Raw genomic sequence first — 16,698 nt, forward strand, 5'->3', positions numbered from 1 at the left:
CAATGTCAAGATTTTATTGGGAGAAATCCAGCAGTCCTATCAGTAGCTGTACAGCCTCTGGCGGCTGATGGAACAAAAGGTTAAACGTAGATATTATTCATGTTATTCAGCCTCCAGGAACAGTCAGTCCTAGTTCAGTTATTAAAAATAGAAATTAAACACAATCACACAGCGTAGCAACAGTTCAAGTGGTTCAAATCACTTTATCAGACAGTGTTTGAGGACAAACCAGCAGCCTGGAGGACTGACAGGCCTTCATCTAAAACTTTACAGGGTTTTTTTAATGAAAAGTTGTTTTTTTATATATTATATTGTTCCTGGTTTAATGTTTTATTTCTTATCTTACAATATAATGATTCTGTGAAGCTCTCAAGAACTTTTTTAATCTCTTGAAATCTTTGCTCAGTTCTGCAAAACTGCAAAAGTTTCACACAAATGATTCGTTCTATGAGATAAAACAGATAAATCATTAGCAGTGATGTTCAAAAAATGTTTTCTCAGTTAATGCACATACTGTTATTATGTATTTTTTTAAATGATGTGTAAATTGTAGTGTATTGTTAATATTACTTTGCTCTTTCAGAGGCAAGAAAAGTTCTATTTGAAATGTGTCTCCTCCTCCCTGCTGATGAGGGTCAGTTTGTTTGTTTAAGGGTTTAATATTTAGCTCACACACACACACACACACACACACACACACACACACACACACACTTTTTTTCTTTACCGGATGACTACCCTCGCTTTCGGATCTGTAAACACACACACAGGTTAAACTGACCAGCTGATTAAGAACATGTATGTTTCTGTCATCTGTCCTGAGAACAGACTGGTTTAATAACAGCAGAGAACAGCTACAGACTGACTGACCGTCGGTTTATACGAGAAGTTAAAGCTGTTTGTTGTCTGGATTCAACCTCTGAGTGTCTGGATAAACCACTGAGGAAAGATGGGACCTCGAACAGCCGGTAAGAACTGCTTCAGTTTATTCACTGAACGCTGCAAATCAACAAATCAGAAACAAATCAGAGCATCAGCGTCTTAATGTCTTAACACTTATTTAATGTTTGAATTTTGCCATCAGATCATCTTTGCTCCTCACTAATTACAGGATTTTTCAGTCCTGGAGGTTAATCTAGTAAATCTCAGTTTTTTTTTTTGTGATAAATTCATTTTCCAGTTTATTAGTTGCTTATTAGTTTATTTTGCTTTGTTTCATTAAAACAGTGTCTCATTTCATGCAAACCACTGCCGCAGCGTGGTTCTAAACTGGGTGATGAGTTAATAAAGAAAAGACTCGCTCAGTTAATTTTTATTAAAAGTAATCAAGTAAAGCAGCTTTAACAGCATCACTGGTTGAGAGACTTTAAGGGTTTTGTTGTAAACATCGTAGCTGCAGCGTAATGTCAGATTTTATGTCTGTTTTTATTTAATTCCATTTAAATGTGTATTATTATATCTTGTGTTTCATCTCAATTTTGTTTAAATGCCTTTTATTCTTCATTTAAAGCACTTTGTTGAAAGGTGCCACACAAGTAAACTTGCCTTTAAAATCACTTTTTAAAGTTATATTCAAAGTGAATGATTTCTATAATTTTATTGTTTTATCTCTCTCTATGTTATGCAATCATGTGATCTGTGTTTTATGATGCTGTCATTTTGCATTTTGCAGCAGGGGATGGTTTAAACTAATGAGTGCAGACTGTTGCTTTCATTGTATTCCAGCAGTTTTCTGGTCTTTACATGCTGCCAAACACAAACTGATGTATTTGGGGTTTAATGATGGATCAGACCAGGAGATTACTGCACATACAGACCACAGTAGATTAATAAAATGAATCTGAATAATAGGGCCTAGTATTCAGATTCATTTTTACATTTCTGTTGCTCTTTTATTTCAAATAACACAAGCTCGGTTGTAGTTTTCAGAAAAGTTCAACTTTTTGGAAACATAAGACAAATAGTATTCATTAAAATTGCTTTAATAATCAGCAGCTGTGAGAAACAATAAGAGCTGAATAAATGACACTTTAATTTAATTCATCTGACTCTCGTGTGTTTAAATCTGTCAGTTTGGGGATAACATTTCTATTAAACTACTACATACCACACATACTGTTTACAAATCACTTTGGTAATATTATGTATCCGGGAACCATAACCACGGTGACAAGGGGAAGCACTGGATAAATTATTACCCTGAACGGGAAGCCTTGTTGTGATTATGAGGCAAAGGCCATGACATGTTATATTGTTTTATTATCATTTTATTATCTGCATGTGTTCAGTCACTGGGTCATCCAATTATAGAATGACCCAATTAAACGTTGCTCAATGTCAACAACGAGCACTATGTCCACTGAATAAAAGCCTGTAAACAAAGCAACATGCAGTGTTTTTGACATCTTGCCAGGGACAACAGATGAAAATGTGTGATTGACACGTCCTCTTACTGTTGGTTAATGAACTCTATCAGATAAATTACTGAATGAAACACCTGGTAGACTTGAGAAGAGGCTGGTTGAAGAGGTGAATGGGCCCAAAGTCTCATCTCATCCTATAAGTCTGTGTTGACTAGTTTAAATATTTAACAGGACCACTGTAGATAGATTTAACCACCTTATCATCATTTATTCCTCACCTCCCACTGAAGAGATGAAACCAGGTCAGTGGAGATTATGGCACAGAGGGTGTGTGTGTGTGTGGGTGTAATATTGTGGCACATACAAGGTCAGGAGCCAGGATGAAAAAAGGGACACATCCACACACAAACTATTTTATAACAACCAAAAAGACAACATACAAAACCACAACACAAATATAAGAAACACAAACACAACATAAATATAAGAACAGACAAAAGCAACTAATTCCACACACTTTCACAATATCAGAGTCAAAACTGATGTACAAACAAACAAAACACAATAAGTGAAAGGGTTTAATTTTTAACTAAAGGTCAAATCAGAGCACTTCTTAAAGGGGACATATCATGTCATTTTTATACTGTTATGATGTTGGATGTTAAACATGAACTCAAGTTCCAAAACTTGAGGTGAATGTATGTAAAAAAAAAAAAAAAAAAAGCTCCCTGCAGAACAAAAGTCAGGGCTTCAACCTGCTCTTTAAGGACCAGTGTGTAGGATTTAGTGGCATCTAGTGGTGAGGTTGCAGATTGCAACCGACCCTTCCAAGCATGCAGGAGAACCTACGGTGGCTGCTAAAACATACAAAAAACATAAAAGGCCCTCTCTAGAGCCAGTGTATGGTTTGTCCCTTCTGGGCTACTGTAGAAACATGGCGGTGCAACATGGCGTGGAAGAGGACCTCTGTAGATATAAAGGCTCATTTTAAGGCAACACAAACATGATTCTTATTTTCAGGTGTTTATATACTGATTAAAACATACTAATGATTATTATATTCCATTTCTGCCAAGTCTGTTCCGCTAGATGCCACTAAATTCTCCACACTGCACCTTTAACGGTCCATCAAACCCATAAACGGCCATCTGTTGTCTTTATTGATTAGGTTGTTCCAGGTGTTGTTTATGTTACAGATCAGATTCAAGACTCCAAAAGTTTCCATTTTGAGTAAAGAAGGAGAAAAAGAAGTGAAATCCTGCTACTATAGATTGTTTACGTAGCCTTCTGGAGTTGGAGGAAGCTTCCTGAAGCTGACCAATCAGAGCAGAGTGGGCTCATCTTAAAGAGACAGGAGCTAAAACGGCCTGTTTCAGACAGAGGCTGAACTGGGGGGCTGCATAAAGGGCCAATATAAGATAAATAAGGAGTTTTGACTGTAAATCATGCCAAGTAGAGCCCCAGAATATAAATATAGACGTGGAAATGTGCAGAATACATCTTCTTTAAGCTCACCAGGAGGGCGTTTAGACTGATCAGAGGGGCAGTTGGGGACATTTGGGCCCCTCGTTTGCTCACTCGATATGATGTTAAAGCTAAAAGAGTAAAAAGCCCCCTCACATGCATGAGTGTGACCTCTATTTGACTTTCTTATCTTTGCTATTTTAGGAAGCGTCAGCTGTTATCAAGGCATGTTTGAACAGAAACAGAATTGGAAATTAAAATTGAGGAAGTTAAACACAAAACTGGGTCAGTTTCTCGACACCTGATTGCTTCGGAAAGTCTGTCATGATTTCATCTCTCTCTCTCTCTCTTTCTCTCTCTCTTTCTCTCTCCATCAGTCGCTCCCTCTAAGGAGATGAAGGCAGGAGGAGGATGTGGAGCCCGGCTGAGGAGCAGCAGTGATGGAAGCAGATACAGCAGGAGAGCAGTTGGCCTCCCTAGTAACTCCTCTTCCTCCTCCCCAGTTCTCTCCAACCCCAAATCAGGTAAAGAAAACCAAACTGTACAGACTGGAGGAGCTAATGCCACGTTCACATCATCAACTCTAGATGGTTGTATGTGCACTGACAACATAACACTATATCCATTCATTTTGGGTTTAACCACTATGAACGACAGGCGGCTGATGTGAGGCGTCCATATTTGCTTGATTTTCAAGAACTTGCATATTACGGAGCACAAAGTCAGATACATCGACGCCTTCAGAAAAGGATTCCCCAGAGTGCTCTTTACAAGTCGAAATTACTCATAATTACGATTACTCCAATATGACGTGAACGTGCTACGACTGTCATGATCTTTTTGTTCACATTTTGATTGACTAGTTGAAAAAGACACTTAGACGGTTTGAGGTTTCTGAGTTTTGTAGGTCTTAAAGGTGCTTCAGATGCTTTTTAAAGCAGCAAAATCTAAAAACTCACATTTCTTTGGATCGTGGACAGTTCAGGAGACACTGTTTAGGTCCTTGTTTGTTTGTTTGTTTGTTTGTTTGTTTGTTTGTTTGTTTGTTTGTTTGTTTGTTTGAAAGTCAGATACAAAGCCCAGCAAGTGGTATGTTCAGACAGTGTCAATGAGATGTCAATCACAGAGTCTAATTATGAATTACATCTGTATCAAAGAGGTGTTGCAATTATAAAGACTGTTACTGTGACTTGTTTGTGGTACTTTCATTAAATATCAGAATTAATTAAGAATTGTTCCATACTGAGATTGAGATGTTCCATTTTTCTTGTTTTTTATGTAAAAGTAGAAGCCAAAATCTAATTTTGAGATCAAAATAATTATCAACAACGTGTAAAACATACAGGTTTAACCATATTGTGTGTATTTTGTGTATTTTTGAGTGTATCATATATGTGTGCGTGTGATCATAATTCTGTTTTGTTTCATTTTTTGCTTACATTGTTGGAAAACCAACCAACCAATTTACTCAATATCCATTTTGACATTTATACTTTTGTTTCATGTTCAGTCCTGAAGAGACCTGTGAGCACGGAGGAGCTGCAAACACCAGGAGGACCTTACATGAAGAAAACATTCACAGTACGTCCACAATTTAACCTTCTTCTAACCATAAACATGTTTCATTAAGTTCAAATTACACGAGAGGAAAGAAAACAGCATCTGAAACTCTCAGCATACACATCTCTTATCTAACATCCTGCAACACGTTCATCTGTTCAAACCTTTTCTGTTGCAAAATATAGTTTAATCACTTTAAATGGGCTTATATTTCAGTGTAGCCATGTTTGCTGCACATAAATGTCTGACAGACCTCCCTGTGTTTCAGATTGTGGGCGATGCAGTGGGTTGGGGGTTTGTGGTGAGAGGAAACAGGCCGTGTCACATCCAGGCTGTGGAGCCCTGCGGCCCAGCTGCTGCTGCAGGGATGAAGGTACAGAAGGCATCTTGGGAAATGTAGTGGTTGAAGAAAATTATTCCCTTGATTGTTTAGAAGGAGAAAGAAATTAGCTATATTTCATAGAGGTTGGCAGTGTTACTACTGACTTCTACAGTTAGCGTTAGAGGACCTGCAGGTTGAATCACTTCTGCACTGGTGGTCGCTACATTTTTTTGAAGCTACATTTCTTTCTGACAGCATTTACAAGAAAAAAAATCCCAGTTTACTATGTTACCACACTGTTAAATATGCTTTGTTAAGTCTATGGATGTCTTCTGGGCAGACTGTGAGATTCAGTACAAACATTATATGCTAAACAGTTTAGTTTTTACAGTTTAGTTTACATCTTCAGGGGCATTGCATAATCTTAAAAAATAATTTTAATAATTAAACTAAGCACACCAGGAAACTGCCGTCAGTATCATCATAAAGATCTACCAGTGAATTTGTTTATGACTCCTAACTAATTAACTTTTCTTATTGCTTCCGTCTCCTCTTAATCTGCAGGTTTGTCAGTTTGTGGTTTCAGTCAACGGTCTAAATGTTCTCAATCTGGACTACCGGACTGTCAGCCACCTAATCCTAACAGGACCCAGAACCGTGGTGATGGAGGTGATGGAGGAGACCGACCATTGAGGAATGAAAGAAATATGGATGTATAAACAGCACAGTAAACAGCTGCCATGTCCAGGGTTTTATAACTGTAACAGTTACTGATATGTGTCTGAGGTTTTTCTATGAGGGACCAAAAACACAAGAATGAAACAGGAGATAACCTCGTTACATGGGAAACATTCTGTTTTGAAGTTGTTATTGAACTGATGGAAAGGCTGACGATTTAACTCAAAGACTAAAACTTGTGCTCAACGGCAGCCACACCTTCTGAATTATGAGCTTGTAAAGTTTTGAAAAGCGTCGGCGTCAGTCTTTAGAGCTGATGAGAAACTCCCAGTAATTGACTCTGGGAAGAGAAGAGAGTCTGTCAGTAGAAAACAAACACAATGTGGCCTTTTGGATAATTGGTTCTCGAGCACATAGTGGTCCAGCGATGACATGTCTATATGTTTTTACACATGTGCTAGATTCATAGCCGTTTTGAAATAATTGGATGTGTCTGATGAGAAAAGACACCATGCGGCCTGCAGCTCCAGCAAGGGTCATTATGACACTTCTGGATAGCACTATACAGAAACTCTGGGAGTTAAGATGCAGTTCCTGTAATCGGCCACTTGATGTCACTAAAATGTATATTTAAGTGAATGGTAGCTCAGAAAAAGCTCAGCTTTCGTTAGCAAGTTTTACTTCTATGAATTTGCCACGTAAAGGCTTAAAGAGACGACTTAAAACTCATCACTTCATGTTTGAAAGAGACTTTTTCTTAAAGGATTTGCCTGGTGCTTTTCTATATTTTTCTTATTGTCAACAAATCTCATGTGCAGATCCAAACCAACAATGAACTGTGTTTATTGTGTGTGTGTATCAAAGCCTGATATATCTTATTCCTCTGTGCCATAGACCTCTGTTGTTGTCCAAAAATGGTTAAAAACACATCAGTGAGCCACACCGCTGTACTGGGTGACATGTTCTTTGTTAGCTTGTTGTGCTACATATCACAACCTGTTGACTTTTCACTAAAGAAAGAAAGAAATTAGCTGTATTTCATAGAGGTTGGCAGTGTTACTACTGACCTCTACAGTTAGCGTTAGAGGAACCGCAGGTTAAATCACTTCTGCACTGGTGGTCGCTACATTTTTTGTAGCTACATTTCTATCTGATAGCATTTAGAAGACAGAATCCCAGTTTAATATGTTACCACACTGTAAAATATGCTTCTTTAAGTCTATGGATGTAAAGTCTTGAGAATTTTACAATTTAGTACAAAGTCAAGAGGTTGTGATATGTAGCACAACAAGCTAGGAAAGCTCTGTAAACAGAACTGTGTTCCTGCACATGCTCAGTGATGTCTGCCTTACATAGAACTACCCTCCAGAGACGGAAAACATGATCGCTGTTATTAGTCTTTGGAGCCGTTTCTAAACAAATTAACGTGACCAAACTCTTCATGACGAAGGAACATGTCACCCAGTGCAGCGTTGTGACTCACTGACATGTTTTTAATAGTTTCTGGACAATAACGGAGGTCTACAGCACACAGGAATAAGGTATATCAGGCTTTGATACACACACAATACTTACATTAGTATATCAGTTCATTGCTGGTTTGGATCCAAACATGAGATTTGTCGACAGTAATAAAAATATAGAAAATCGCCAGCCATATCCTTTAAATATCCTTTAAATAAGGATCTGCCAGGCACAGAAAGACTCTCATGAACTTGGATGACTCACTTATACTAAATGATGATGGACATGAGAAAAATGTTCATATATTTATAAAAAAATAAAAAATAAAAAAAAATCAGTGAAGATGATCAGTTGAAGGTGTTTTCAGACACACCTGCGTTGTGTTGTCTTAGAAACTGATCCTGGAAGTAATTATGTTGTTGAAGTCGCTCCAACAGTTGATGTGGACTTTTAACCCCATGTGCCACCTCACTGCCTCCTTCACACACACAATAACACATTACCTGCATGCATCACAGAGGCATTCACACACACACACACACACACACACACACACACATAGAAACATGTGCCCCTCCCTCGACAGTGTTTACTTTTCCATCGCTCTCTGCGATGTCTGATTCCCAGAAAGGAAGGGAAGACTGTGAGGAAGTGTAAGGGAAGATCAACAACAAGTTAACGAGGGAGCAGACTTGAACTGAAGTGCTTTGTTTTAAAGTCTCTCTTATTGTGTTCCTTTACCTTTTATACTTTTATAACACCTATTTTATGATGGTTTTGTGTTTGTATGTGTGTGAGAGAGAGAGTTTTTGGAATTAATGTGTTGTCAACTCCAGATTTGCTAACACGAGAGAGAGACACAGTGAGTCTCTCAGCTCCTCTTGCATCTTTAATGGTGGTTTTCATAAAGACAGTTAGTGGAATTATGGTTGAATATTGTTTTGAAATACTGGGTACTGATGTCATTGCTGCACGGATTTTCTTTTAAGAAACTGAATATCCTGATTAGAAATAAAAAGTCTCACTTTCCTTGATGTGCACTACAACACATCAAGCAGAGAGTAAGCCTATTAGAGGCTTATCAGTATTTAATGTAGTACTACTTAAACATTGTATGTATTATACTTCTTAATGAGTTGCTTTAAGTCACCCCTTTCTTTTATTTTTTCACCTGTTTTTGTTTTAATTTCATTGTAAAAGTACTTTGGGCTGAATTTCTCATGAGAAAATATGAATAAAATATATATGAAGGCTTGAGCGACTGATTCATTGATTACACATGGACATTCTCTTCTGTCACCTGACATATAGGGAATCCTCCCAGTGATTAACCATCATTCGCTGTTGTAAAAGAGGCCAAAGTTCACTCTGTCAAAAGGTCATGTGTTTAAGAATATAAAGAGTTGCTGTTACATCAGCAGCTTCACATTCAGGTTTTGAAACACTTGAGTTTTGTGTTCAGCTACACCTCCGATGCATCCTGTGCCCGAGGCCAACGTGCACAGGATGCTCCAGCGAGTCAACACCCGCAAACCGTCTGGACCAGCTGGAATCCCAGTCTGTGTGATCAGAGTGCATGCGGCACAGCTGGCAGGTAGGTTCACCAACATTTTTAATCTCTCCTTCTGTGAAGTCCCCTCCACATCCACCATTGTTCCAGTGCTGAAAAAAGCAAAATAACACGCTTAAATGACTGGCGTCCTGTTGCCCTCACTACCATTATTAATAAACGCTTTGAGAGGCATGTTAAGGATCTTATCTGCAGAATGATTCCACCCACACTGGTCCCTCACATATTTGCCTGCCAGCAAAACAGATCTACCAACGACGCCATAACCACGACACTCTGCCCTCACTCACCTGGAGAAGAGAAACACATGCGTCAGAATGCTGTTCTTAGATAACAGTTCAGTATTCGGCACCATGATTCTCTCCAGACTCGACTCCAAGCTCAGGAACTTGAGTCTGACTCCCTGATGGGCTCCAACATCTCTGACCATCAACACAGGGTCCGCCTGGTTCCAACCTGGTGATTAAATTCACAAATGGCATGACAGTCATTGACCTGATCAGCAATGACTACGTGACGGCCTACAGGGGAGAGGTCAACAACCTAACACAGTGGTGCCAGGAGAACAATCTCTCTCTCAACCTCGTCAAGACCAAGGAGCTGATCGTAGACTATAGCAAGGAGAGAGGGCAGCCGGTTCCCACCAACATCAATGGGTCTGCTGTGGAGAGAGTCAGCAGCTTCAAGTTCCTCTGTGTCCACATCACTGAGGACCTCACCTAAGACGAGCACGCCGGCCTTGTGGTGACACAGCAACGCCTCTTTCACCTCAGGCAGCTGAAGAAGTTTGGCATGGTAGAAGATTCTACAGGCTTTTTTACAGAGGCAATACTGAAAGCATCCTCAGTGAGGGCTGTGCAGTCAGCCCAGGACATCAGTGCATATGAGCTTCCCTCCATGGACTGTTTCAGCTGCTACCGTCTGGCAAATGGTATCACAGCCTCAAGGCCCAGACCAGCAGGCCCTGGACAGCTTTTTCCACCAGGCTACCAGGCTTATAAACATTGGACACTGACAGCCTGCATACACATACATGAGCACACACATATGTACATATAGTAATTTATTTATATATTATACGTAGGACACAAGCACATCACATTTTACCTACATACATACATGCACCCATATGTTTTATACTGTTTTTGTTGTTTATACTCTTATCTATCACTATTACTTTTACTGTTTTAAATATTTACATTATTTTCTCCTACTGCATTGTCAAGGAGCTGAAATCTAAGACTTTTACTCACTTAAACTTGTATAATGAGATGTAACAATAAAGAAACTTGAAACTTAACATGCAGTTCACCAACACGGCAGTTTGCAGTTTCACCAGGAGGTGGCAGCACCTGTGTGTGCAGCGTCCCTGCTGCTGGCAGTAATCCAGCATATTCATGGTACTGCTTCTCCACATGACTTTAAACCAACATATTTTTAACCGAAGACGACTGTTTTACTGCTTCTCTTTTCCTTTTTCTAGCTTTCTCTTGGTGTTTGGTCAAATTCTTCACATTCTTCAGACTCAAGACATCTTTTCATTTAAAGCCCTACAGTTGTTAGGAAATTATTCTGATGACTGATCATTTATTTGTTTGTAGACCTCGTGAAACTCAATGCAGTCTTTTAAGTTTTTTAAATCATTTTCTTTTCTACCTTTATTTACTCAGTGAAGTTTCACTGACAGTCTCTCTTCTGCAGGAATGTCTTGACCACATTCACACCTGGAAGCCACCCAGTACAACCACAGTCTAACCTGTTGACCACTGAGCAGCTCCACTGGAGCAGTTGGGGTTAAAGGCCTTGCATGTCAGTAGTGGTGCCCTTGAGCAAGCTTTTTTTTTTCACTTTTTCCCCACCCAGAGTCATCCTGGTCCGGGTATTGTACGAGCTCACTTCTATAATCTTTAGGCCACCACTGCTGCTTTCAGCCCTTAATCCTCAGCATCTGCAGGTCAGATGCTACAGGGGTTTTAAATTCTAGCTTATAAAAAGCTGATGCTGCAGTAACATGTTAGATTTATTGAGGATGCAAGAATATAAAATTAGAGAAAAAATAATGATAGAAACCAGAATTGACATCCATGATTTTGTTTTGTGAAATCTTACAGACACCACTTCAAAACAATTTGCATAATCATCTTAATATCATAATATTATCTTACATTTATGTTTACATTTACATTTAGTCATTTGGCAGACCAGGTACAACAAGTGCAATGAGAAAAAGTGCTAGACAAAAGGTTTGTTTTTATTTGTTTTTAAAGTAAGAAACAAATGGAAGTAGACAAGTGCATAAGAAACACCATAAACAACCAGAGAGTAGTCCAACAGTCAAAGTGCTAAAAAGTAAAAGGGACTCAAAGCGTTGAAGTGTTCATAGCAGAGCTGAGTTTTCAGGCGTTTCATGAATACACCAAGGGAGTCTGCAGACTGTGTGGAGGTGGGTAGCTGCTTCCACCATCATGGAACCACAAATGACGAGTCTGTATTGTGATTTCAGACCACGCAGTTATGGTATTACCAGACATTGTTCATTTGCGGATCTTACAAAACGACTGTAAATCTTTGGGTTGAACTGTTGAACTTGGCTTTCTCCTGCAACTTTCTGTTTGTGAAATACATCCCAAGAGAGACAGAGAATCCCTATCATTACCGTCATTCTCTTTTGTCAACACAGGGAATCCTCCCAGTGACTGATGGTTATCAACCAATTCGTAAAGAAGGTCAAAGTCAAGAGGTCATGTGTAAAGTTCAAGAACATAAACTGCTGGAGCCAAGAATGAGGGGTTACACTAGAGGTCAAGTGGATGACAGTACATGAAAACTGGAATTTTAAAGCAAGTTTGTGAAGCATGAAGGCTTTTTATCAGACAAATTATAAGAGCTCTTGTGCCTCAATCATCACCTCTACTGCTTTGATGCTTTGCTCATGAGCTCCTTGACAGTAGAAACTTGGGGGAGGAGGGTTCACTCCTTACCAATCCCTGCTCTCACTTTCTTTACTTCTTCTGTCATAACCACATCCTCTCAGTGGTAAGTAGGACAGGCCGGTATTCCTGAACATTCCAGGGGATTTTAGAGAATTCCAGCTGAATGGCCTTCCGCTCCGAGCCTGCAGAGACACATTCAACAAGAGCAGAGAAGTAGACCGAATGTGGAGAAGGATTTACCACTTGTATTACAGATCTCCTAGCAACTCTGAGTGCTAATCACAGAGGTTTATTTTAACATTGGCTACATAAAATAGAGAGCCAAAGTCATGACGTCATGTTCGGGCAAACCTCTGTTCAACCAGCTTCTGTAAGTGAGAGTTTACTGTCCATATTTTTAGACAAGTCGGCATCCAGTACAGTACTTCCTATCAGAAGTAAAAACCTTTGTGATTTAAACATGTGGAGTGAACAACACACCGCACTGTTGAGTGAGATTATTGTTTCTTCCAAGGCTGTATTTAGAGTTATTTACATCACAACAAATGTAAATGGATTTTGAAAGGAGGTTTTCTTACTTCTGAAACAGAACTTGGAAGTTCCAGTTTCACTTTGGCTCTCTATAATGTTTAAATCAAGCCTTTATAGAACAAACAACAACAAAGAGATACCTGAAAGGACCGTTGTAGAGTGAATATCAGCAAGACACCATGAACCAACTTGGAGATCAAATGGAAAACATTAAGACACCATCAAAACCCAGTAGAAACAAACATCAGACAATGTAGAAATAAACCTTTATAAACAATCACAAACTACTGTAAACCATAAAACATGAGCAAATGCAAAAGAAACCATTACAAACCAGAATCTAGACAGTGATGGAAACCAGCAGCTACTATCAAATAACCTTTACAGACTGTACATACAAACCACTCGCTACACTGGAATCCATTAGAAACCACTGCAACTCATGATGGAAACCATGCGAACCCATAACAAGCTATTAGAAACCAATACAGCTCATAATAGAGACTATGAAAAACCACGACGATGTAAAAACCAGTGTATCTAGTAATGAGAACCATTAGAAACAGAAATAAACTGCTTGAAAACACAGCTTGAAAGTAGAAACAAAACCAACTCATAACATCAATCAATCAATCAATCAAACTTTATTTATATAGCAACTATGTGGAATACAATTCAAAGTGCTTGGATAGTAAATATAGATAAGAAGATAGAAGACTAATGCACACCAAGATCCAAGTAAAAAACCAAAATGAAAACATGATGACTTAAATGTAAAATGTAATAATAGATTAAAAAGAAAAAGACTTATTAAAACCTACTTTATTGATTGAATAAGACAACAATAAAAGGTTAAAATGGTTAAAATAATAAAAGAATATACAAGCAATAACAGACACACAAAATAAATAGATTAAAAAAAACCAAATAAATAAATAAATCACATAATAATAACACCATAAAATTATAAGATACTACATGAAAGCCGGGATAAACAGTCTATGTTTAAAAATATCAATATATTTTCAGCTCCTCTCTGAAGGTTGTTCCAGCGGCTCAGAGCATAACGGCTAAAAGAAGCATCGCTGAAGGTTTTTTCATTGTGCTTTTTGAAGCAGCTGAAAGAGAAGAACCAAGAGGATCAAACCATTATATGATAGGCCCTAATGAGTTATGATAATTTATAATGTTTTTTTTTTTCTATCTAATGGACACTATCAGGATTCTTCTGATGGTTTCTGGAAAGGTCAAAGCTCTGATCCATTATTGATTTCGCTTATTAAATCAACTTCCATAATGAACAGAAAATGCAAATGAAAAGGTGGAGGAAGGTTAAAGAAGAATTTTATTTAAGCCCTGACACAGCCAGAGAGAGAGACGTGGATGATCATGCAAATAGGGTGAAACACAAGGTTGTGATGATCCTTAAGCAGAACAGCTTTGACTCGTGGTTCATCTAATCATGTGATATCAGTGTGCAGAACGTTGTCCGAAAAATAAGACTTTCTGTTTCTCAAAGTCTTGCAACGCTGTAAAACACTCTCTTAAAAAAATATTGTTCTTTGTTACATTCATACAGAGTAAGAGCTGCAATAAATTTTAATTAATCTGTCCAAATGATAAGTTGTTTGGTCTGTAGAATGTCAGAAAATGATGAAAAATATTGATTATTGTTTCCCAAAGCCCAAGATGACGTCCTCAGATGTCTTGTTTTGTCCCGACCAACAGTCCACAACTCAAAGATATTCAACTTACTCACTTTGAACACTAAAGAAACCAGAAAATATTACATTTAATAATCTCAAACCAGAAAATTTGGACTTTCTTAAAAATGGACTCAAAACGATTAACTAATCATCAAAATAGTGGCGATTAATTTCATTGTTGGCAACTAATTGATGGATCAACTTTGATTGATAGTGTTGCAGCTCTAGAAAGAGTACAACATTTTTTCTGTAACCGAAGAAGAGTTAATCGCAACTTCAAACATTGCACTTTAAATCTAATGATATGATGACAACTGTGCTGCCATTTTGGTCATGATTCTTTAAAAAAAAATAGACACCACTAAATACAATTAAAACAAGAAGATGAAACCTACAGTTTTGTATTCCAGAAACAAAAATTCAACACTCAAGACAGGATATTTCTCTGACAGGACATTTTATTCCCGGCGGCACCTCTTGAATCAATGACAGGGGGTGTTGACATGTTATGATGACAGAGATGAAATGGTGCATGTCGCTGCGGTGGCAGCTGCAGAGCTATGTTTCAGGAATGATTTCAGGAGCTGTAACATCTACAGCGACATCAAATTGTGCTGTGATTGTGGTGGACGGCTCAATGGATGGAATGTAAACAAAAGGCTTCCACAGTGAGTTTGTTCAATCCCAAAGACCAGATGGGAAAAACCTGATATAGAAAGAGCCCTCAAGAAATACCACTGAGGTGCCCTTGAGTAAGGCACTGGTTATACTGGGCAGCTTTCTGAATGAGAAGCAGGTAAGTGCTTATAAACAATGGCGTCAACCCTTGAAACCCTGCAGACGTTCTGCTTCCCTGATCAAGTATCTAATCTGATGTTTAGTTTACAATATTTCCTTTTATACATGACTGTCATTAAAGCACTATAATCGACATTTTTCATAATAACAATTGTATGATCTGTCAGTGTGTAATGTGTTGGTTGTGGCTCGTAGTGATGAACCTACAGAGAATTATCAGAGACTCTGCAGCTCCTCTCGGCTTTACGGAGCTTTATAGTGAGTTTCAGCTCGTTGTTTATCTGTCCGGCTGCAACTTTACTGTTCTGGTTCACTCTCAGCGTCTCATAGCGTCGTTTTCAGAGACAATGCTGTAAAAAGTCACTGTGCACTACCTGCTCAGCCCCAAACGACAAACAGACACAGTTAGCTGTAGACTAGCTGGTGAACATAGTGGAACATTTAGCAGCTAAAGAGCCAGATATTTCCCTCAGGAGTTGGTAGAAAGCAAAAACAGAGCTAAAAGAGAGTGAATATTGGACTTACATTCACCAGGTGGACAGAAACACGACTCCACATGAATGATAATGTTGTTTTGTAACTGCTGGATGTGGAAATAAGCAACTGTTTGCTAACAAGGTCAACATATCAACTGAAAAGTGTTGTGTTCACTACTTGTTTTTGCTGCCCCCAAGTGGCCAAAAAAATACTTAATGCAGGTTTGAATAAGCTCAGGATCTTGTAACAATGGAGTAAAAAGTGTAAAACTACACATTGACACAAAATTTCAGTTCAGCTCAGTTCAATTTTATTTATACAGCACCAAATTATAACAAAAGTTATCTCAGGGCACTTTTCACACAGACCGTACTCAAAGAAAAAACAACACAAAATTACCAACATCTATCTTCAAAACTAATTTTCTGACAGAAGCTGTTTTTATAAAATCAACAAAGCAAAATAACTTTAAGTACTCCAGTATTTTTTGCAAAAAATGCAGAGTTTTTGGAAGGTGTACTTTTATCAGTTTTGGCAGAGTCACTTTTTCTGTTAATCTTTGCATCTTCCAAACTGTTGTATTATTCCTTTAACACCTGTGTTATAGATCCTGATCGTTTCTTGGGAGACATGACCAAATTGTACAACAAGTATCCCAAAATATTCCTGAGAAAAAGATGGATTAAGTCAGACACACAATATATTATATATGTGTCCTGTTTGCTGTTAATGTACAGTACAAATGTTTCTGTGTTGCAACAGATCCTGACACTTACTGCAACAGTTTGTGGATCACTTTTCATGTACTACCTCCTACTGGCAAAACCAGGGA

General features: G+C 38.3%; 1 protein-coding gene across 2 annotated transcripts; it reads left to right on the forward strand.

Annotated features, from left to right (window-relative positions):
• The first annotated feature begins 715 nt into the window (after nucleotides 1-715).
• On the forward strand, nucleotides 716-9,105 carry LOC137198273 (DEP domain-containing mTOR-interacting protein-like). 2 transcript variants are annotated; one of them, XR_010931615.1, is made up of 6 exons: nucleotides 716-968; nucleotides 4,205-4,351; nucleotides 5,338-5,408; nucleotides 5,656-5,760; nucleotides 6,274-7,659; nucleotides 7,701-9,105. XR_010931615.1 is itself a non-coding variant. In XM_067611978.1 (5 exons), the coding sequence occupies exons 1-5, from the start codon at nucleotides 950-952 to the stop codon at nucleotides 6,400-6,402; spliced, it is 471 nt and encodes a 156-aa protein (XP_067468079.1). In that variant the 5' UTR covers nucleotides 716-949; the 3' UTR covers nucleotides 6,403-9,105. The 2 variants fall into 2 exon arrangements, 1 of the variants encoding a protein (XP_067468079.1); XM_067611978.1 differs by having other exon boundaries at nucleotides 6,274-9,105.
• The last annotated feature ends 7,593 nt before the right edge of the window (nucleotides 9,106-16,698 follow it).

This window comes from Thunnus thynnus, chromosome 15 (assembly GCF_963924715.1).
Source record: "Thunnus thynnus chromosome 15, fThuThy2.1, whole genome shotgun sequence".
Classification (NCBI taxonomy): Eukaryota; Metazoa; Chordata; class Actinopteri; order Scombriformes; family Scombridae; genus Thunnus; species Thunnus thynnus.